Source organism: Ahaetulla prasina, chromosome 1, assembly GCF_028640845.1.
Source record: "Ahaetulla prasina isolate Xishuangbanna chromosome 1, ASM2864084v1, whole genome shotgun sequence".
Lineage (NCBI taxonomy): Eukaryota > Metazoa > Chordata > Lepidosauria > Squamata > Colubridae > Ahaetulla > Ahaetulla prasina.
This window is the reverse complement of record NC_080539.1, coordinates 45,427,170-45,450,802: the sequence shown is the minus strand read 5'-3', so window position 1 is coordinate 45,450,802 and position 23,633 is coordinate 45,427,170. Positions and strand designations below refer to the sequence as shown.

General features: G+C 39.2%; 1 protein-coding gene across 3 annotated transcripts in view; it reads left to right on the top strand.

The window, feature by feature from the left end:
- The window catches only part of MSH2 (mutS homolog 2), a 91,031-nt gene that overhangs the window by 23,738 nt on the left and 43,660 nt on the right, over positions 1 to 23,633 (top strand). The window contains exons 1-2 of one of the 3 annotated variants that reach the window (XM_058165009.1): positions 13,713 to 14,088; positions 21,685 to 21,878. In XM_058165009.1, coding sequence (XP_058020992.1) covers positions 21,692 to 21,878 — 187 coding nt within the window. In that variant the 5' untranslated portion in view covers positions 13,713 to 14,088; positions 21,685 to 21,691. Of the gene's footprint in view, positions 1 to 13,712; positions 14,089 to 16,791; positions 16,811 to 21,684; positions 21,879 to 23,633 lie in introns of those variants that run through there. The other 2 variants (XM_058165010.1, XM_058165008.1) reach the window with 2 other exon arrangements.

The following is a 23,633-nucleotide window of genomic DNA, read 5'->3' as shown; positions in this document are numbered from 1 at the left end:
GGCTCCTTTGTCAAGTATACTGTGTAGACTAGAAAAATAAGTGCTTATTCTAGTTAATTGAAAAAGCTTCCCCTGATGTATTTTGTAAAACTGCTCCTGCTTCTCATTTTTTTTATTGAAAAAGTTTTACAAAATTTTTTCCCCCTTCCCCCTCCCCCTCCCTTCACAAACCCCCCTCCCCCCTCCCCCCCGTCTTCCCAGAACAAACACAAAGTATAGTAAAATTAAAACAAACATATACTAAAAATGTTTCCTTCCTAACTAAATTTATAGTCCTACAATTCTCATCAATTCCTAACCTCCCCCAAAACAATCAAAAATAATACATCCTAATCATTCAAAGGCAGTCTGATAACTCTTAGTCTGATATCTGTTTTGAATATAGTCAATCCATTTTTTCCATTCATTTAAATATCTTTCTTGCATATTGTCTTTCAAAAAGGCTGAGATTTTTGCCATCTCAGCCAAATTGGTAACTTTCAATATCCATTCTCCTATTGTAGGTACTTCTTTTTTCTTCCAATACTGTCCTATTAATAGTCTTGCCGCAGTTATTAAATTTAAAATCAACTTAGTCTCAATTACTCTACAGTCCGTGATAATCCCAGCAAAAAAACTTGCGGCAGGAACTTTATCTTCTTTTTCAAAACGTTTTGTAGAATCCACCAAATTCTTATCCAGAAAGCCTTAATATTTTTGCAAGTCCACCAAATATGAAAATATGTAGCGTCATCACAATTACATCTCCAACATTTTGCTTGCATATCTGGATACATACACGATAATTTCTTAGGATCTAAATGCCATCTGTAAAACATTTTATAAAAATTTTCCCTTAAATTCTGTGCCTGCGTAAATTTAATATTTCTAACCCAAATTTTTTCCCAAGTTTCCAATAATATTGGCTCCTGAAAATTTTGTGCCCACTTTATCATACAGTCCTTTACCAAATCCCTTTCAGAGTCTATTTCAAGTAACACATTATACAATCTCTTTATATGCTCCTGAGATTGATTTCTAATTTGCTTTACCAAATTTTCCTCATTCTGGACTATACCAATTTTCTGATCTTCCTTCCATCTAGCACGTAATTGCCCGTATTGGAACCAAGTATAATTTTTCCCTTCTTCTTTTAATACATGCAAATATTTTAATTGCAAACTACCGCTTTCAATATACAAAAGATCTTTATATGTAGTCTTGAGTCTGTTCTAAATTTATGTTTTCTATTGTATGTCTAGGACTTGCCCACATGGGAACCTTATAATTTAATTTATAAAAATATTTCTTCCAGACACACAAGAGAGCAATTCTTAACACATGGTTTTTAAAAGCCTTATCCACTTTTTTATCATAAATTAAATATGGGTGCCATCTATATAATAAATCATAACCTTCTATGTTCAAAATTCTCTCCTCCGTTAGATTAAACCAATCACTTATCGCAGAGAGAACAGCTGCTTCATAATATAATTTAAAATTAGGCATTTTAAAGCCTCCCCTTTCCCGTGAATCTTGAATTATTTTCATTTTAACCCTGGCCTTTTTACCTTCCCATATAAATTTGTTAATTCCAGTCTGCCATTCCTCCAAATTTCTGTCTTTCTTAATTATTGGTATCATCTGAAAGAGGAATAAAAATCTAGATAAAATGTTCATTTTAATAGCAGCTATTCTCCCCAACAACGATAACTGCAATTTTTTCCAAACCATCAAGTCCTTCTGAACTTTTTGCCATAAGACCTCATAATTATTCTTATACAATTTTACATTTGATGGTGTAATATAAACCCCTAGATATTTAACCTTTTTTACAATTTCAAATCCTGTTATTTCCTCTAATTTTTCTTTCTGTTGTTTGGTCATATTTTTATCATAGTGTGAATGCTAAAAAACAGTTCATTAGGTGATCAAATTCTGGTGCCCATATCTCAAGTTTGATTATTGTAATTCATTAAAGTAAGATTATGGACAACAAGTAACATTTTGATATTTCTTGCAGCAACAAGAAATTTTAATATAAAATATGTCATTTCAAGCAAGTATTAAACTGCCAATGCCAGCCCACTAACTATACTCCTTAAAATGAATGCAAAATTGAATGATTCTGCCTTAAGGTGTCTTTGAATAGATAAACAACAGGCCAGTTGTGTGATTTCTCTTTTTGTGTTTACCTAAACAGCAGAACAACTTAGAAGCTTAGAAACAGAATAGAAGTTAAGGACCATTGTTTTACTCCACACCAAATTAGAGAAACACACAATTAGCTTTTCTATAGTATGTGGCATACCTTTGCCTTTAAATAGTAATGCCCACTAAAATGGAGCAGTGTATTGCTTACACTGTCAGGCATCAGTATCTGGCAAATGTTATCCTTGGCCTTGAGTGGTATGTGGGAAGTCTCTCTCCAGAAGGAAGGTGGGGCCTGAATGAAATATTTCATTTCCTATTCATCTAGTGATGTGGAGTATAATTATTACATTTAACTCCCCCACTCATACTGTGTTTCCCGAAAAATAAGACCCACCCTGAAAATAAACCCTAGCCTGATTTTTTGGGGTGGGCCTAATATAAGCCCTACCCCAAAAATAAACGGGGTGATGGGTGTGGCCATCACAAGAGGCAGTGAGTGCGTGGGGGCCAATGGTGTCCGGCAGCAGCTGCAGTCCGCCAGCCCCTTGGTGCAGCACAGAAAAGTCTGAGCGTGGAGGCAGAGGAGGAGGGAAAGAGATGATCCAGATGTGCTGCGTGGCTGTCTGGCTCATGGGAGGCTCGCACAGCGGCACTAGCAGCAGGTGAAGGCAGAGACATGGGGGGAAGAAGGCGATCCCGACATCCCGCATGAGTGCCTGCCCTGGCGTGGCCGTGGGCAAGCTGAGAAATGGGATGGAGTGGGCGGCACATTGGGATCATCTGCCTCCCCCTGTGCCTCTGGCTGCACATTTTTCAACCAGAGGGAAACAGACTTTGTCTGCTTGCAAATGGGGTGCTTTGAAATGGAGTTAATCACTCCATTTCAAAACCCCCTATTTGCAAGCAGACAAAGCTTCCAGTCTCTGTCATTTCTCTGTCCGGGCGAAGCCCTGCAAACTGTTGTGGCTGCAGGCAAGCAGATGATGGGAGGAGGTAAGCGTACAACCTCAAAATAAGACATCCCTGAAAATAAGATCTAATGGGTTTTTTTTGTCCCCCCTCCAAATATAAGACCCAGTTTTATTTTCAGGGAAACGTGATACTTTAATAGTTTTTTAAATCATATTAAAAGTTATAATTTGGCAGAATTCCCCTCATGTACTCAAAAATAAGTCACCATTTACTTTTATAGCCTTGTTGGTCAGGTGTAATTTATGGCTTAGGGCAGGGGTGGGTTCCACTTAACTTTACTACCGGTTCACAACGGGAGCGCACTCGCTCTCTCTGCTCACACGCGCTTCTGTGCATGTGCAGATCATTTATGATGACATCCGGGCACGTGGGCAGAGCCTCCTGCCGCTTTTACTACCAGTTCGCAAGAACCGGACCGAACCAGGAGCAACCAACCACTGACTTAGGGGTGACATGATAGCAGTGTTCCAGTATTCAAGAGGCTGCCACAAAGGTGTGGGGGTCAAATTATTCTCCACCAGAATGGTTGGGAACCAATCAAAGAGAGAAGCAACCTGGAATTAAGGAGAAACTTCCTAAAAGTGAGGATAATTAACCAGTGAAACATCTTGCCTTCAGAAATCGTGGTCGCTCCATTGCTGGAGGTTTTTAAGAAGAGACTAGACAGTGATGGCTAACCTTTTTGTTGTGATATGCTGAAAGCGGGGGGAATGCGGTGGGTCGCATACATGCATGCCTACACCCATAATGCAATGCCCCCGCGCATGTGCACGTGACCCACTGACCCCACACATGTACGCTACCCCCCTGCCGTTTTGGGCCTGGGTTGTCATGCACATGCGCAGGGTGGAGATCGTGTGCGCATGCGCAGGGGGTAGGGTCATAGCATGCCCCCCATGCCAAAGGGGAGAGAGAGGGGCTTCCCCACCACTCCATCCCACTATCTCTCAGCTTGCCTGTGGCCGCGCCGAACAAGCCCCAGCACAGGGCTTCTTGATTACCTGCCTCCCCATGCTTCTGCCTTGACCTGCTGCTGGTGGCTGCAAGCAGAACCCCAGCTGCATGCGGTTTGCTCCATTGCCCGGCTAGAAAGGGAGATGGTGGAGCAGTGCACAATGCCCACAAAACCTTTCCCACTCCTGCTGGGTTAACGCGCAGCTCCTTGCCTTCACTCTCGCTCCACCGCCCCAGCTCAAAGAGACGTCACTGCTTCTGCACAGAGAGCTTATTACTGCATGCCAGTTTCCTTTTCATGGCAACTGGCTTAAGAGCGCTGGGTGTGGGAGAAGAGAGAGACACGTTTAAACTTAGTGAAAAATGAAAAGATATGCACAGGAATTGAGAAACTTTCCTCCCTTCCCTCCCTCCCTTGTTATTCTGCTCCTTTGTGGCCTGCGCATCTGCCCAATGCTTCCCGAGAGCCTTGATCGCCTGGGTGCCTTTAAAGCAAGGCTCCGGGAAAATATTGGGGAACCCAGGAAGGATCTCTCTCTTGCCTTGCTGCTCTTCCTCTCTTAAGGTTTCCGGGAGTCCCTTTTGTCACCTTTATTTTCTTCCAAGAAATCGTGACAAGGAAAGGCTTCATTTCCTCCTACTTCCCACCTCCACCCCCCCCTTCCATGCATTAATAACAATGTGATCCTCAAGGGTGATCAGGAGATGGTTCTCTGGTTTTTGCTTCTTTTAAAATGGGGGAAAGGCCTGCCGGTTAGTTAGGGTTGAGGGAAGGGATCTCTCTCCATTCGAGATAGCCAGCTGACCCTTCCCATTCAGGAATGCTGTGCTGGGCAAGTTCTCCTCCCCCCCAGCCCCTTGCAGGCCTGCCCGCTCTCGCTCCTCTTCTCCCGAAGCTACCCACGGACCTTTTGCTCTTTGGATGCCTTGAGCTCGAGAAGCTGAAGTGAAAGGCTAATTCCCTTCCTAGAGGATTAAGCGGATAAAAGCACTTCCTCTCTCTTGCTTGCAAGGGTTCTGGCCACTCCAGGAGGTCAGGCGGGCTTCATTCCACCACCCTTGCGCCCATGGAGAAGCGAATCCTGTGCATGTCTTTTCACTTTTCACTAAGTTTAAACATGTGTCTCTCTGTGTGTGGTGGGGAGCGGAGCTCTTTCCGAGAAGAGATACAGGAATCGAGAGGCTTTCTCTGTCTCTTCTCCCACACCCAGCGCTCTTAAGCCAGTTATCATGAAAAGGAAACTGGTGTGCATTCCTCCACTCTCCAAAAACCGGGGGAACCTTTGTCTGGCGCCAGGGTAAGAGATGCACTGGCCAGAGTTTAAGTTTCTTAATCTACATGAACTTCCTCCCTTTGCATTCCCCCCAAAAAAGAGCTTTGCATTTTCTGTGGCAAATGGGCGGAAGAAAAAAAAATCAATCCCCGCTCTTGCCAGGTCCAGAAACAGCAAGAAAAGGCAGGGAAATTCGTCAGTTCCAGGCTGGCTTTTGTGCTTTTGCTTTGGCCCCAGCAGATAAAACAAATCCCTGCCTCTGTCTTTGCAAGGGAGTTCCTGCAGTCGAAAAACCAACCCCACCGACTGTGACTCCCATTCCACAAGAGGTGGAAGGAGCCCGATGAGCCCCTCTCTCCCACACCCTGCTAAAAAACCTCTCTCCATGTTCTGCTTGGGCATTGCACCCAGCACTTAAACTAAACAGGTGCCTCCTTCGCAGCTAGGCTACTTTCCTTTCAGGCCAGTCCAACAGAGGCACCCGTTCAGTTTATCCACTTAATCCTCCGGGAAGGGAACCTGCCTTTCTCTTCAGCTTTTCCATAGTAATTTTATTAATTTTTAAATGAATTGCATATTCCTAATTATTTCTAATTAGATAATATTTCTTATTATGCAATTAGATATTATAACATAGTGGCAGTCTTTGGAGGAGCTCAAAGAACTGGACTAAGAGCCTTAGCGATACAACAAATTACCATATTTTTCAAAGTATAAGATGTACCTCCCCCCCCAAAAGAGGATGAAAATTTGGGTGCGTCTTATACACCGAATGTAGTCCCGCCCAGCCTCTGAAACACGTCTTAAAGGGAGGTTTTGGAGGCTGAAAAAAAAGCAAGGTGCAGAGCTCACAACCAACGAAGCTGTTGCTAAAGTTCACCTCTGAGAACAGCTGATTGGGGGCATTAAGGGAGGCCAATCCACCCCCAATCAGTTTTTTTCTTATTTTCCTTCCCAAAAACTAAGGTGTCTCTTATACTCCGGTGCGTATTATAGTCTGAAAAATACTGTATGTACTTTCTTAAAGGGAAATATGAGAACTGAAATTGGGATCCTGTAACCATCAGAATCTTTAGGTGTGTAAAGAACTAAATGATAATCAAAGGCTTTAGTATTAAAAAAATAAGCAACTGATAGGTCATGGGTGTCAAACTCATTGTGTCACGTTGTTGTCATGTGATATATCGTGATGGTTTTTCCCTTCACAGAGCTGGGGTGGGCATGGCCTGAACATGACTCATCTGGCCTGTGGGCCGTCAGTTTGACAACTCTGTGTTAGATATTCCAGTTCATGGAAGATTCTTTCTGACCCACATTTGAAGATATCTACGAAGCTTGATACAATTTCCTTAATATAGCAATTGTAACTTATTTTGCATTGGAACTAGCAGGAAAGGATAGCTAAAGCCCCTTTTTTATGAATTTGATGGCATTTACCTTTTTGCAACTAATTAGATCTGCTTATATGTTATGAGAGCGTTTGTTTTTATAATTACAGTGTTAACAAGCCACTGCCGGCAAGTTGGCAAGACAGTTTTCTGACTTTAGTTGCAGATGTTAGAGCACTACAAAGTAGATTATATTTTAGGGCATGTAGACATATTTAGATTTCTGAGGATGTGTTAAGACTCTCTTGGCTGCTGAAAGGGATGATTATTCAAAAACTATAGACCAGTGATGGCTAACCTTTTCCGGACTGAGTACCCAAAGCATGCACATGGACACCCAAAATGCAATGCATGTGGATGTCCCTGCATCCGCCCACCTGCGTATGCACATCTGACCCCCCCCATGCATACCCCACCCCCTGCACATGAGTAGCAGAGACCCGGAGATCAGCTTGCCGGTGGGAGGCGCATGCACATGCGTGGCGGAGCTGAATTGGGGCGATGGCTCACTTGCCCACAGAGAGGGCACTGTGTGCCACCTCTGGCATGCGTGCCATGGATTTGCCATCATGGGTATAGACCTACCATATATCTAAGTTGCAGAAAACAGACCGTCAGTAGATGGCAGCAAAGAATCAGAGTTTTCTGCATCTTTTTGCTGATGTCTAGTAGTTGTCTGAATGTTGCAGCCCAAATACGTTAGGCTTAACAAAATGCTTCCTTATTAAAACAGCAGAATGAAAGTTATGAAATGATAGCTAGTTAGGAAAACATTAATAAAGCATTATCCATTAGTAAAGTCCATGGTTTGTATTCAAAAGGCACTATTTTTAAAGCCTGGCATCTTCAGGTAAAAGTCCCAAGTGTAACCCTGAGTTGCTGTTGCCATCCACAGTACATTGGTAATATTGAGCTCAGGAGTGCAGTGGTCTGATCTGATGCTAGGCAGCCTTCGTATGGCATTGAGCTTTCAGTTCAAGTGAGTTCAGTCCTGTCTAGTTATATCAACAGCTATTGAGTAGTGCAGTGGCTTTACATTGAAAAAGTGAATCAGCTGGAGCACTGATTCCTTTATCTTTTTTTCCTATTGCTTGCTCTTTTCCTCTTGCATCTCTATTTTCAGATAAAATGTAGGTCAAAATAATAGAATCTTGAATAGTTGTGCATTTTTTTGAACAGTTTGTATAATTATTCTGAAAATAATATTTGAGTTATGTTGAGTTGCTCAAATTATGAGTAATGTGAAACTCTATATAGGATAATTTGGCAACAAAAATCCTGCATTGTACTAAGAACATTGTTGATGTAAATGAAATGTACTGCTATCCTTTCTTAACAGAATGAATCCATATTTTGAATTTGGATTTTAAATTGTCTTGGTGTTGGAAATGTCTTAAATTGTGGTTGCTTCAGAGAAAAAAAACTAATTGCAGCTTTTCAGTTTTTAATAATTCTGGTGCTCAGATCTTTTAACTGAAAGAACAGTTGTAAGAAATCAAAGCTATGTTCCCTAGCAGATTCAGGAAATTCTATAGGGCAGGTTTTGATTGTTCTGATTAATTGAGCTATATATGTATATTCTTATAATCAGCTTTTTAATGAAGGTCTGCTGGTTAGGAAATGTTCCATACTGCTCCTCTTACAAAAGTAATACGAATATTTCAGTTAATTGGAGAAATGTGTTAAAAATGAATACCGAACCAATATATTTTCTTTTTTGTAATAGGAAAGTGAATATGATATTCCCCGTGGCTATTGCTTTAATGTTTAATAATTTGCAGTATTGGATTTGCATCTTTATTTAGACTAAAAAAAATGGCATTCAGAAATCTATGGGACAATTTTCTACTTTCCTCGGTCGCTGCTGCTAAGAAAGTTGCTGTGTTTCTGCAAAAGGCGTTTACAGAAAGGCTTCAACATATCCTTGCTGAATGAGTTGTAATCAGAACTCTGATTAGTTCCTTCCTTATGGATTCTATGGAATCTCATCATTGAAAAATACGGTGGCATCAGAAATTGAGGAATCTGAACCATATTAGATTGATTTGGACAAATTATGGAGATGTTCAGATTGAGTCATCATTATCATCATCAGTTCAGTTTCTAAATCCACCTAATAATGGTTGTTATCAATTATCAAACGAAAGAACCAAATACAGTAACAGGGTCATGTTGGGGAAATGCACAGAAAAGAAAAATCCCAGGAACCATTCAGGCAGAATAACTGCTTTTCTGAAGGATGGAAGATTTGAACCCATTGGACTCTTTCTCTCTGTGAATTTTTATCTAGATGGCAGGGTGATAACAGAGAAGGCACCCAGCCTTTGGTTCCTAGCCAGATAGCATTGAGTGCCGTGACCCCAAGAATGCCCACATTTTCAGAGTTGTAGTATGGACAAAGACAATTACTTCTAGGCTGCCCATCATCTTGGTTCTTAACTTTTAATCTTTTTATTCTAATTTTTGTTTTTTTTAGCACTTTAAAACTTTTTATTATATTGTAAGCCACCTAGAGTCAGTTTATTAGTGAGATGGGCAGTATGGTAATTTAATAAATATATAAGAGTAAATAAGAAATTAGAGAACAGTCCTGCAAATAACAGACCTCTGGCCATGAAAAGCTATTGGTTTTAGCCTCACTGGTGCAATCTATGACAAAAATACAAACAACATAAATAGTATAAAGAATAATCTCTATACAAGTAATTAGGGGGGAAAAGAAAGAAAAAGAAAAACTAGTCATACGTTTCTGCATGTGTGTGGAGTGATTGTGGTTGTATTTAAGAGTCTGACAGCCCAAGGATACCTTGTATCTTGAGTTGAAAAATTAAAGCCAACTGGTAATCAGTGCAGCTTGGGGAATTCTGGTAGTACATAGGCATTTTGAGGTGTTCCCATATTTTCTTACACAGCTGCATTCTGAACCAGCCATAGTATCCGAATTATCATGGCTTAGGGCCGGGCTACTTACGGGACCGCCTACTGCCACCGATTGCCTTTCACTGACCCGTGCGCTCTCACAGAGAGGGACTCCTCAGGGTGTTGTCCGCCAGACAATGTCGGCTGCCGGCCCCCAGAAGTAGGGCTTTCTCTGTGGGGGCTCCCACCCTATGGAATGAACTTCCCCCAGGACTTCGCCAACTTCCGGACCTTCGAACCGTCCGCTGCGAACTGAAGACATATTTGTTCATCCGCGCAGGGCTGGCATAGGGTTTTAGTTTTTATTTTGGTTTTAATTCAAGTGGGTTTCATTCTTTTAATGATATTTTAATATGGGCCAAATTGAATCAGTTTTTTAGCTTGTATTTTATTCTGTATTTATTTTGTTTGGTGTTTTTATCTGGCTGTAAACCACCCTGAGTCCTTCGGGAGAAGGGCGGTATAAAAATTTGATTAATAAATAAATAAATAAATCTTCAAGGGCAACTCAGTGTAAAGGGCGTTCAGTAGTCCATTCCAGAGACTCTGAGAGTCTGTCAATCCAGGAAAGAGTGCAACTGTTGCGTATGAGGAATCTGTAAAATCTTTCCTGACCACATCTACTATTTGCTTTCAACTTCTTTTGTCTGAGGAATTATTACTTCATCAAGAACCAAGGGTGGAAACTACCCATTTGCAACCAATCCATGACAAGAGCCACTTGGTCTTGTTATGGTTGTCCTTGAGCCTGTTATTCCCCATGCAGACTTCAACAGACTTCAGGAACTGGTACAATACTTTAGCAACTTCAATTGGCAAGGTTTGAGATATACAATTAGATATTATTATCATACTGCTGATATCTGACCCATGCTGTCATATGTTTTCCTCCAGAGGTCTCATACAGATATTAAATAGAATAAGGAAAAGTGTCAAGCTCTGAAAAACCTTGTTGAGCAAGTGCCTAGAATGATTAATGGTACTGAAAACCACTGTGAACTCAAGAAAGATCAAAAGAGTTGCTACAAGTGCAATCAATGCTGTCTCAAAGCTATTTGAAATCTAACTGAAAGGGATCCAGGTAATTCATTTCTCCTAAAACTCCATGGAATTGCATCTTAAGCACTAAAATGAGAAACTTGGAGACCAGATTAAAATTATTGGGTCCAGCAAGTGTTCCTTGAGGAAGAGATGCATCATCTACAACAGAGGTCTTCAAACTTGGCAGTTTTAAGACTTGTGGACTTAAAGCTGCCAAGTTTGAAGAGCTCTGATCTACAGGTTGCTGAGCTAACAATTCTGAGAACTTTGCACACTTCCTAGAGGGAAGTGTGCAAAGAGGGAGACAGGACTAATCTGACAGATTCCTCTGTAGCTTCTGAGTTTTAATACGCTTCTCAAATATTTGCATTCTTGGGTTTAAAATCAATAATTGATTAAGAGTTCTAGGAAAAGTACCAATGTATGAAAGGCTTTTTCTAAAAGAAAGTATTTTTATTTATTTAACAAATTTATATAGCCACCCAATTCACACACAGATGACTCTGAGAGGCTTTCAACATTTTAAAAAGTTAAAAAATCCACCATATAATAAAAAAATTAAAAACCTCCATCTCACCCATATAGTATCAGGTAGAAGCTACATACAAAGTCAAGACAAGAACATGTTTCATTCAGTTTTTCATTTTCTAAAAAATAATATAATTTCTAAAGAGGAAGAATGGATATTTCAGTAGATCATCTTGCTAATAAAGATGAATAAAATCCTTAGGTATTGGAGGGAGGGTAGATACCTCATGAGCCCTCTTTGTGTGGCTCTTTGTCGTGTCCCACTCCTCCGCTGACGGCCGGGTCAGGGAAATCCGAATCAGGCTTGCCTCTGCAGCTCTGCCCAAAGTCCTAGCAAAGTCCTCAGAGAAGGCAGGAGACCAGTAAGTGACTTCAGCAAGATAAGTTCGACTTTTGCCTGACTCAGAGACTGCCAGAAAGTAGATCCTTTATATAGGCCATGGGGTGTGGCTCCATGACTCAGCACTCATTAAGGCCTGCCCCTCCCTTCCCTCTGTTGCCTCCGCCTATCCAATCTTCTGATGCGAGGATTACTCCAATCAGCTGTTGGGAATAAACCCTCCTCAGGCTCACATGCTGTGGAGGAGGGGGAGGGGTCTAGCTGCTCCGTTTGCCTGGGCATGGAGTCAGGGCTGGGGCCGGGAGATTCTCCTTCTTCTGCAGTTTGTGTGGGCATGGAGCCAGGACTTGGGCCGGGAGGCATACATTCCTCAGTGTTCGGGAGCAGGTAAGAAGGCCCCGGCTGCTCTGAGGGCAGGCAAGACACAACACTCTTTTTAGCACAATTTCTTGACATTTGAAATGGTAAGTAAGCAAATGCGGTATTTAGATTTAAGATTTAATGTTGTGAATCCCATTGTGAATCCCACAGCCTTGGAAAACAGCTCAGAAATATAGTAGAGGGCACTGAAAAAGGACAGGCGAGGAGATGTTGCTCATGGTAGAAAAACAAGAAGAAAATGGAAGGTTACAATTGTGTGACCTTTAGCAGTTCAGTGTCTTCACATAACTTACCACACGATATTTGTATATGTTTCCATACAAGTCTTGAATATATTTTGGTTTATTGTTTATGACGTTCTATATAGTTATAAGGGATGTGATGGCTCAGTGGCTAAGACACTGAGCTTGTCGATCAAAAGTTCGGCAGTTCAGCAGTTCGAATCCCTAGTGCCGTGTAACGGGATGAGTTCCTGTTACTTGTCGCAGCTTCTGCCAACCTAGCAATTCGAAAGCATGTAAAAAATGCAAGTAGAAAAATAAGGACTACCTTTGGTGGGAAGGTAACAGCGTTTCGTGTGCCTTTGGCATTTAGTCATGCCAGCCACATGACCCCAGAGACATCTTCAGACAGCGCTGGCTCTTTGGCTTTGAAATGGAGATGAGCACTGACCCCTAAAGTCGGAAACGACTAGCCCTTATGTGCGAGGGGAACCTTTAACTTTACCTTTATATAGTATAAACAGTAACACTGAGGCTGAGCAAGAGATTATTGGGATCAGATTCTCTCCTCTCTCTCCCCCGCAGTATTTCATAATTAATCATGTGGCAGTCATTAATGGATATCCAAGCAACTAATTAAAATTTTTGGATTGAGAGTTGGAGTGATATAAGTTCAGATGTTAATGTACTGTCTTTGAAAGGAGAAATTAGCTTGTAATAATGCAAGTTCAATGACAGAGAAGTTTTTAGATTTAGCAAGGATAATTTTTGGATGAGGTTGCAACTAGGTCAACTGAGTATTGCATAGAGGAGAGGGGGCTTTTCTTACAGGGTTATATGAATCTGTTTGATTTTACAACAATTTCCTAGAGTATACTCAGACTATTCGCACATGTACAGTATGCATGTCTGTATCTATCTAGGTGTTTATGCAATCTATGTAAATATATATACATGTGTGCATAGCACATAAAGCAATAGAGCACTAAAGTACTAAAGAATCTGTGATAAGACTTTGGCAAAATAAATGTTGCTAAATATAAAACACTAAGATGTTAATATACGTGTAATGTACTGTATATTCCATCCCCCTTGTTTCTTTTTGTTTGATCTGAAACTGTTTCATAGAAAAAGGAAATATTCTTTTCAGAGTATTAGTGTAGTGTTTAAATAGGGCAATACAGTATTTAAGAGAATGAGGTGTCCTTCTAAAATCAGGAGTCTCAATTTTCTGTATTATAGAAGGCAGATGCTAGATCCCATTACTAATGCCACCAGTTGTTTTATGGAAGGATCAGGCAAGAAATAGGGATAAATATATGATTTTATATATTTATTATTTTTATTATTATTTATTAAATTAATAAATATGTCTGGGAATTAATTAAAGGTGTGTGGAAAAACTCTGTAGTACAGGTAATCATTCTCTAGTTATGACAGTTCACTTAGTAATCATTTGAAGTTATGCAATAACCCCCCAAGTATTTATGACACAATCCCGAAATTACAAATGTTGCAGCACCAGAGCAATCGTTCACCCTTACAAATGATCGCAGAGGCACTATAACATTCACCCTGCCTATTCCCCCATGCCAGGTCTCCAAAATTGCTTCCCCACTTCCATCCTGTCGCACCAGACTCACCTTGCGAAGATCTCTCTCTTCTTTGCTGTAAATTCTTTGAGAGCGGGATGATTTCGCTTCAAACATCCAATTGGCTTGCAATGTTTTGCGCGGACACTGAAAGCTTCTGGGGGATGTGATTTTGCACAAAACATTTGCAAGCTGATGGTATGCTTTGAGGGAGCGAAATCACGCTGCCTCAAAGCGTCCCATCGACTTACAAACATTTTGCGTGGAGACTGGAAGCTTGTGGGGACTCTGATGTTGTGCAGCAGAGGAAGCTGGAGAAGAGACTGCTTGCTAGATTTTTGCAAGGTAAGTGACCCGGCGTGGCAGGATGAGGGGGAAGCAATTCCCCATGAAACACCTGAGGTTTCTCAGTGGGTCAGGGGAGGCCTTGGGTGGTCTTAAGCAGGTGGCCTGTTCCATCACTAGACTCCTCATAGCCTTCTCCATTCTGAGATACCCATGTACACTTAACATATGCATTTGATTAGTGAACACGTGGGCAAAAGTTTTCACCTTCATTTTATGTGATTCACTCCAACAAATCCTTGAGTTACGAATGTAATTGGCAGGCTCCATTACATTTGTAACTTGAGGACTACCTGTACTACACTTTGGGTTCAGTACAATTTTTCCAATGATGATTTACATCTGCATTGAAGATTGTAACAAAGTTGTGAATTGTCTCTTCTTTTCACTGAATTTGAAAACCAAAAATCCATACTGAGATACTGTTGTGATTCTATAAATATCGTAGAATGCTGAAATAATTGTAATCCTTATTTTTAGGATTCCTGAGAGGAGATTTCTGAAATAATGCCTGTCAAATGTTTTAGCCTCTGGAATATGGTTTATAAATGTCAATCATTTTCAAAACAAACTCTTTATATATCATATTCTTGTTTTTCTTAAGTTCCAGTCACCTCCTTGTTTCCTTTTATATCTTGTTAGATTTCTCTCTAAAAGTAAAGAATCCATAGTTGCTAAGATCTGACTGTTGCCTAACAACTATTGGGCAAATCTTAGAATCAGATGGTTTTTTTAAGGCAACCAAAATAACTTTTTTTCTTTTTTTAGCAATTAGTGCTGCATTTAGTTGTGATTCATGAATGCCTCTTGGATCTTGTCCATCATTTTTAGGAATATTGATGTATAGTTTTATTTTCCTGTCTCACTTTTGCCCTCCTTATTCTTTGTGATGTTCCTATAGTTAATAATTTGTGATTAAATATTATCAGATCGTTGACTTCCATTTGCTGACATGGAAAGAAGAGGGAATCTTCTTTTCATTTCTAAGTGTAGAGAAGAAAGAGTGATAGTAAGCAAGCCAGAAAAAAGCAAAGATAATTTTTGAGATTAGATTTGTTTGGCCTCACAGTTGTAGATCTTCGTGTTTCAAAAGCCTAGACTGAATCTATGACAAAGACAATTATAGCACTTGCTATGCTCCATTGGCTCTAAACAAACCAAACTTAATAATTTGTACTGCATACTGCAAACATTTATCAGTCTGCCAGCCTTAGAAACTGCTTTACAAGCAAGCACATTTTGTCAAGACAACTGCACTGAACTGAAGCAATAAAAGCACAGAGGGCTGAGATGCGCCATCAAAGCATACATTAATTTGCTTTCCTTATTAAAAACAAAGCAAACGTCGGACTGTAACAAAGTAAGGTATAGACATAATTCTTTTTATTGGAGGAGAAGCAATAAAAGGCAAACGTGTTCTACTTCTCTCCAAGAGCAGGAAGAAATAAAATTTTAATGTTTGCAGCAATGAAAGACAATTTTTTTAAAGGAAAGACTTCTGTTTTAGAGAAAATATAATCCACTATATGTAAGACTTGCTTGTCATCCAGCAGCAGAAAGACTTTGCTTTTTAAAGATTTTTTAAAAAATGTAAGTTGCTTCATGAAGATAAAAATGAGAAGGAAAGAGAATTACAAAGGATTTCTAGAATTCATCTTCTCTTATTTAACTCATTGAGGTATTGGGGAAGACTGCATGTGATATGTTTTTTTTTTTCATATTTTCCTTAATGTTAAAAACCTTTTTTTATGGTTTCTCTTTGATTTCATAATAGTTTCTCAAATTATTACATGTCATTTTGAGTTGCTTTGCAATTTGGTTGTTTACAAATCCTGTAAATACATAAAGAATAGCATGTTTTACCTCCAGCATCTCTGCAGGCAACTGATCTGAAAACCAGAAACATTCTCAGCTTCCTTGCAATCTTCCTTCCTGTCTTTCTCTTGCTGTTGTTTTTTCACTTTGGCTATGTTCCTTTCAAAGAACCACTTACAAAATGGCAAAAAAGCAGCAATAAAAATGATGATTGCAGTAAGTATTAATGAAGATGGATGGGATGGAAATACCAATCAGGGTAAAAGCACAGTAAAAAAGTCAGCTTCAGAAGAGATGTGGTTCTTCTCTAGAGTACAACTGCTCAGTTTATTCTGTCTTCCTCAATTTTCTCATTGCAAATTCAAACCTGAATTCAGGCATTACAAAGAAGGTTATAACTTACATGCAATAGATAGGAGTGAACCCTTTCCCCGTGAAGACACGTGATGTCTAATTTAAAAAAAGCATCCATGCATTCAGTCCCTGAATTGAACTTCATGTTTGCATTTCTGTGTGCATGTGTATGTAGGAAAGCTTCCATGGCACAGATATCCTTGCTGAACACATGAATGCTTTTTACAAAAGAGATGTAATCCACATGGCCTTGACTAGTGGGGTGTTTTTAATTCCTTTCTAGAATGCCTGAATATAACTTTATTGGAGGCTGAGATTTGTATATTTCTGTTGTTTAGACAGAGCAGGATGAGTTCTTATGTCCTACATAAAGCTTTGTGAAGGCTATTCAGAATGGTTACTTAATGCTTCACTTTGCTTATTCTTTTATACAGATCTGTTGCTACTTATTGAACCCCACTTCTACCAAAACGCCTGTGCCCTCTGCTGCATTATAGGCTCCCAGCAGATATTAGTCCCCGTCCCCCACATTTGAGTTGCTTCTTAAATGCAGGTAGTCCTTGTTAAATGACTATTTATTCAGCAACTGTTTAAAGTTACGAACAAGCTGTATGATGATACTTAAGACTGAAACTTGAGCAGTGGTGGTGCAGTGGTTAGAATCCAGTACTGCAGGCTACTTCTGCTGACTGACTGCTGCCAGCAGTTCGGCAGTTTGATTCTCATAGGCTCAAGGTTGACCCAGCCTTTTATCCTTCTGAGGTCGGTAAAATGAAGACCCAGATTGTTGTTGGGGCAATATGCTCACTCTGTAAATCACTTAGACTGGGCTATAAAGCACAGTGAAGTCTAAGTGCTATTGCTATTGAAGTTCCAGCCATCTCAGCACTCCTAGTCCTGTGATAGTGATCTGAGTGCTTGACAACTGTCTTGCATTATGATGTTTGTAATATGCAGTTACATGATCACCATTTGCAACCTTCTGTGCCAGATTCTGACAAGCAAAATCAATGGGGAAGCTGAGAGGGAAGGTCTCAAAGTCATTCCAGTAAGTTGTTTGCACCCTTCCTGCTCAGAAGCAAACCCCCCCACCCCATATATCCTCTTTGCCTAGCAGCCGCAACTAACACATCCATGCCATGCCTCACAGGTCACCTGTCCATCTCCCCCCACCACAACAACCACACCCAGCTGCAGTGCTTTTCATAAGCCCGCTGTACATCCCTCCCTACTCAGCAACAGCTATCCCACTGTGTTCACATCACACCTTACCTTCCTGTTAGTCTGTTTGCAATCCACCTGGGACTTGCTTAATGACCCATGATCCTTGATTAATGACAGCAGGGACTGCTGATACCATGATCACCAGCAATGTGATCACATGATACATGATCACACTGTATAACTGCGTTATTTAGCAATGAAAATCCCTGTCCCAATTACCATAATTAACCAAAGACTACCTATAAAGTCATAAACTGGATTTTTCTAGTGATTAATACAGTTCCTATTAATCTTTATTCTCTGAATGCCTGAGTCTTCCTCCCAAGCAGAAAGTATTTGAATTGCCTTAAGCCTTACTACTTATTGTTGACCTATATTGATGAATAAATGTTCTGTCTCTTTAATGACCTGAATGAATCAGGAATACATAGTAACATGTTGTTCCACTGTGGAGAGCTTGATGAGCATTAACACGCCACCTCCCCCACCCCCACAATTTTTTGGCTAGAAATAGAATACTACTAGTGAAGATTGGAGTCATTGTACTGTTCAATATATGTTAATCATGTCATTTGTCCCATTATATACTTCCATTTGGCAAATGGAAAACTATAGTGTATCTGTTCAAATTAAAAATGAAAGCAGCAGCATCACTCTAATGTAGTATTATTGAATCATTGCATTAGATTAGTTAGCTAAATATTGCTAATGCATTGCCCACAAAAATGTTGCTTTAGAAGTTAATCCAGTGCTTTGCATATGAAAAGTTTTGGTTTTAATCCCTGACATTTTGAGTAATAAACTTTTGAAATTTATGGTCAGTAAAAATAGGCAATCCTGGCTAAAAGTCCTAACATAGGACTTAAAATAGTTTGATATGTTCATAAATTTACACTCTCCAGTCGAATATTTGTTTGAGATGTTCCTATTTTTGAATTATTTTTTATAGTCAAAAGAATAATTCTAAGTAAATCTATCAGAAGACCAAAAACTATCTGTCTACAGTTGCAGATGGTTAGCCATGGCAAATGGTTTACTTTGGAATTGTCTTTGCTATAAATGTTAATTGATTTTTAGCAAAGATTGCTATCAGCCTGAAAGGCAATCCAAAACCTATATATCGCTAAAACTCTGTTTATTGTGACCTTTAACTGGGTAAAGCATGCACCATAGGGCAACAATAACAGAATAACAGTTGGAAGACAGAATAACAGTTGGGGGTCTCCTAGTCCAACCCCCCCCCCATTGAAACAGGAGACTCTATACCAGAGGTCTCTAACCCCTGGTCCGGGGATCGTCACGGGCCGCAGCATGCCATAAACCAGGGGTGAAATCCAGCAAGTTTTGACAGGTTCGGAGAACCGGTAGTGGAAATTTTGAGTAGTTCCGAGAACCGGCAAATGGAAATGAAGGTGGAAATGAAGAATTTACAGTATCCTTCCCCTGCCATGCCCACCAAGCCACACCACACCCACCAAGCCATGCCCACAGAACAGGTAGTAAAAAAATTTGGATTTCACCACTGCCATAAACCGAGCCGCACAAAGTGAAGCTCCATCTGCTGGATGCAGGTAGCATCCCCTTGAGTCCACAGAAAAACCTCTCTATGGAACGGGGTTGGGGGCCGCTGCTCTATACCATTTCAGACAAATGGTTGTCCAATCTCTTCTTAAAAACCTCTAGTGATTGAGCACCCACAACTTCTGATGGCAAGATTCCACTGATTAATTATTCTAATTGTCAGGAAATTTCTCCTTAGTTCTAGGTTGTTTCTCTCCTCGATTAGTTTCCATCTATTGCTTCTTGCCCTGCCTTCAGGTGCTTTGGAGAATAGGTTGACCCCCTCTTCTTCGTGGCAGCCCCTCAGATAACTGCTATCATGTCACCCCTAGTCCTTCTTTTCATTAAAATAGACATATTCAATTCCTGCAACAGTTCTTTGTATGTTTCAATCTCCATTCCCCTAGTAAATTTTGTTGTTCTGCTCTGCACTCTTTTTAGAGTCTACATCTTTTTTTTTATATCATGGTGACCAAAACAGTATTCCAGGTGTGGTCTTACCAAGGCAACATAAAGTGACATCAATGCTGCATGTGATCTTGATTCTGTACCTCTTTTAATGCAGTCTAGAACTATGTAGGCTATTTTGGCCAGTACAGTTTTTGAACTAAGATACCTCAAATAGGCTAATTTACCGAATGTGTCCAAAATTTGGAAAGGTTGTGGCTGTTTCAGTGCTACTGACTGCTGCTGCAGTCACATGACTTTCATTTTCAAAGTTCTGTGACAGTTTCCCAGCCAGTCTTGCAATCACTCACTTCCCCCACCCATCCAGTAGCAGCCACTTACCTGCCTATTGCAAAAGGAAGGGGAAGGGAGGAAGGGAGATTTCCAGTGCTCCCTCCCAAATTACCACAATGAAACTCAATGGGGGAGTTGGCAGAATGTCAGAAGTTGCTCCTGCTTTATTGCTTTTTTGCCCACCCATTTTGTTTCTGTGTTTAGGTAAGGAAATGTATCTGAAAAGTTGGCCCAAAGGGGCACAGGTTGTCTAATAACAGCTAAAAATAACCATAAATAATATACATGTCTGAAACTGTCAGCATATACAGAAGAATCAGTTATAGTTTAGAAGCAATTATAAAACACGAGCACTTTCCTTGGGTACTTGTAACAACTCTTATGTGTTCCTTTCTAGGGTGGAACTTTTGGGTTGCCTGAACATGGAATCAACAAAAAAGCATTTTATTATAGCAAGGGGAGGTGGTCAGGATGATTTATAGCTGTATAATCATCTGTTAGGATGGTGGACCTAAAGGTCTGGCCTTTAATGATTAATGTATGTGGATGACTGACCATATTGTATTTTTACACATTTCTGTGAAGGTAATCCTGTTTACAGGTCTAGTGTGGTAGCAGTTCCACTGAGCAAGTGGGCTGTGATACCCTGAGGTAACTTGCTAAGTCATATTTGGCAACCAGAACAGCATTGCTTTGAAAAAATGACATTAACTTCATCACTCTTTTTTCCCAAACAAGCACTTTACAATTAACATCATTTGTTGCAGAATTCGAGTTTTGTTTCATAGATGCGGAGATTTCTATTTTGCTTTGAATTATTTTTGTGTTTTTAATTATGGATTTAACATTTAAATTCTAGTTTGGCTCATTTTAGTGCTTACTTTTGGTAGCAAAATGCAGTAATTAAAGACAACTATTCTTTGAGCCTAATAAGCATACTGAAAATGATAACTGATTGAAGATTATAATTCCTTTATAATTAGAAAATTATTGAGAATTACATGTAAATTGAGAATTTTTATAATCTCAGGTTACTGGGAATTGGGCAGCATATACATTTAGTAAAATCATTATGATTATTGTTACTGGGCTATGATTTTGGGAATTCTGTAGCTGAATCTTTGGTAGCCAGAAAATTTTGGATACAAATACATATACTAATTCAGAAGATTTTAAACACTAATGTACAATGAAACTGGAGGATTTATTTTTTGGGAATGAAATTGGGACAAGAACAGATGGAAAAAAGTCGTGGAATTTTGCTTTAATATATAACTGCAGCAAGATTTATTATATGCTTCAAAGTGGAAAGGTTTGATACTATCCACAATGGAAGAATGAATGATGAAGATGATGGAATTTCCTGTGATGGCTAAATTGACTTCTTTGGCTAGAGAAAAGGCAACATCTATATTTGTTGCTTACTGGAAACCCCTTATACACTTTTTGCATGAAATAAAAAAAATGAACTTTTGATTTATAGTTTTGATGATAAAATATTAGATAGTAGAAAAAGAGCCTAATTTGTAATTATAGAGTAAGGTAATTTTCTAATCATACTTCTATTTGCTGCAAAAAAATCTTTCTTTTTTTATCTTTTTATACTTTTATCAAATTCTTTTCCCATTCTTATCTTTCTTTACTTTTCGTATTAATTTTTGTTAGTTTTTAACTTCTTTTTAAACTCTTAGTAAAATGTATACAAAAGTATTTCTGATGGTGAAATAATTTATGGTTATGGTCATTGACATCTTAGAACAGTTATCCCCAGTCTAGCACTCTGATTAATTTTAAGCTCCAATTTTAAAAGTTAATTTGAAAATCTGTCATAGTTTTCAAAATCATGACAGTTCCATATGCTTAACTTTTTTTCTGTCTATTTTAAACGTATCTTACACTTAGGTTAGATATGGTGGAGGCCTTCATGGAAGATGGAGAACTAAGGCAAATTCTTCAGGAAGATCTCCGCCGCTTCCCAGACTTCAATCGGATAGGAAAAAAATTTCAGAAGAAAGCTACTCTGCAGGACTGTTACAAAATGTATCAGGCAATTAATCAGCTACCTAATGTGATACAGGCACTGGAAAAAAATAATGGTAATTTTTTTTCTTATTTTCTAAATATGTTTAGAAATTTTCTAAATTTTAGAAAAAATTAGAGGTTTTACTTCTAAAATTTTTAGAAATAGAAATTTTCTAAATATTGTGCCTGTAGTAAGATCATGAGGCAATCTCTATTCAGCTGCCAAGAGGCATCCAGGAAAACTGTTTTACTGCCAGTGTTAGTGTGTAGGTTTTGTGTAAAAAGCTAAGCATTCTGGTTTGGAATGCCTTATCATCTGATATTTGTATTCCTTTGTTCATTTTTCATATAAGAAGAAAACAATTAGTGTAGGCAACATGGGGAAAAAAACCCCAATTCTGATTATTAAATTGACTTGAAATCAGTATTTTGGTATTAGAAATATAGCCGCAATCTCTTAAGTGCAGAACAACCAAAGAACTGAATCAATAAAAATTTAAAAACATCATCAATGGAAAGAAAATAGCAATTAAAATATCCTAATTGATGCAGTGAAACAGTGCAGCAATTAGAAATTTCTAAACTGGGCAATAAGCAAAAAAAAATTCTGGCTAGGGTATTTTTTATTCAGAGCACGATTGCTCACTTCACTTCTGCTCACTTTACTTCTGAAATAAGAAATGCTTGGATATAACCAAGTTGTTTACAACAAAGCAGGATTAGCTACACTTTTGTGTCAATCATGACTCTTATTACATGAACTTATTTACATGTGCACATGAAGTTACCTGTATGTCCAGTGAGCATATAATTTACATCTTTCTCAGAGTTGCATTAAGTGTGTCTTTTTCCAAATTATTAAAGAGTTTTTCTTTAAAAGAGTCAAGTTTTCCATATGCTGAATAAAAAACCCATTCAGTTTGTTTGTGTGATAATCCTGCTATGTGGCTCAGCATGCTATTCCGAATTGTGGTAATAGAAAGAGAGGAAGACTGAGAAATTTAATTTGCTAAATAATAAAAAAAGAATTTTAGAATAGTAACAAAGCAGTTTGGGATGCTAATCTTTAGAAATATTTGTAACTCAGGATTGATCAAGTGTGAACAAGGAAAGATGAATAGAAATAGGACGGAGAAAAAGAGTAAGATATAAATTGGTATGTTGGCTTTAGAATAAGGTGAAGCCAAAATATAACATTTCTTGGTTGATCATAACAAGCATTAGTTATCTTTTGTTCAAAATGTAGTCCCAACACTGTTTGTCTAGAAACCTCTATATAGCACGTTGTCCACAAAGAACTAGCAATATGGCTGAGAAATCTTGAAGGAGTTGATATAGACTCCTATTCATAGAGGAATATCCAATGAAGCCCTGACTGATTAAATTATATACGGGAAGCAGATCTAATTTAGTTGTGAACGTATAAACATTTGTTTGTGACTAAAAATCTTGGTAGAACACCCCAGATTTCCAGCTTGTCCATCAAATAAATGAATAAGCCATAGTGTCAGCAGCTATTAAGAAGTGTCACAGTCGCCTGCAAATTAACACACACACTCTGTCGGAAGTACAAGAACCTATGAACCATGGTGGTGCAATGGTTAGAGTACAGTATTGCAGGCTACTTCTGCTGACTGCCAGCTGCCTGCAATTTGGCAATTCAAACCTCACCAGGCTGAAGGTTGACTCAGCCTTCCATCCTGAGGTGGGTAAAATGAGGACCCAAATTGTTGGGGACAATATGCTGACTCTGTAAACCGCTTAGAGAGGGCTGTAAAGCACTGTAAAGCAGTATATAAGTGCTATTGCTATTGCATTATAGAGTTAGA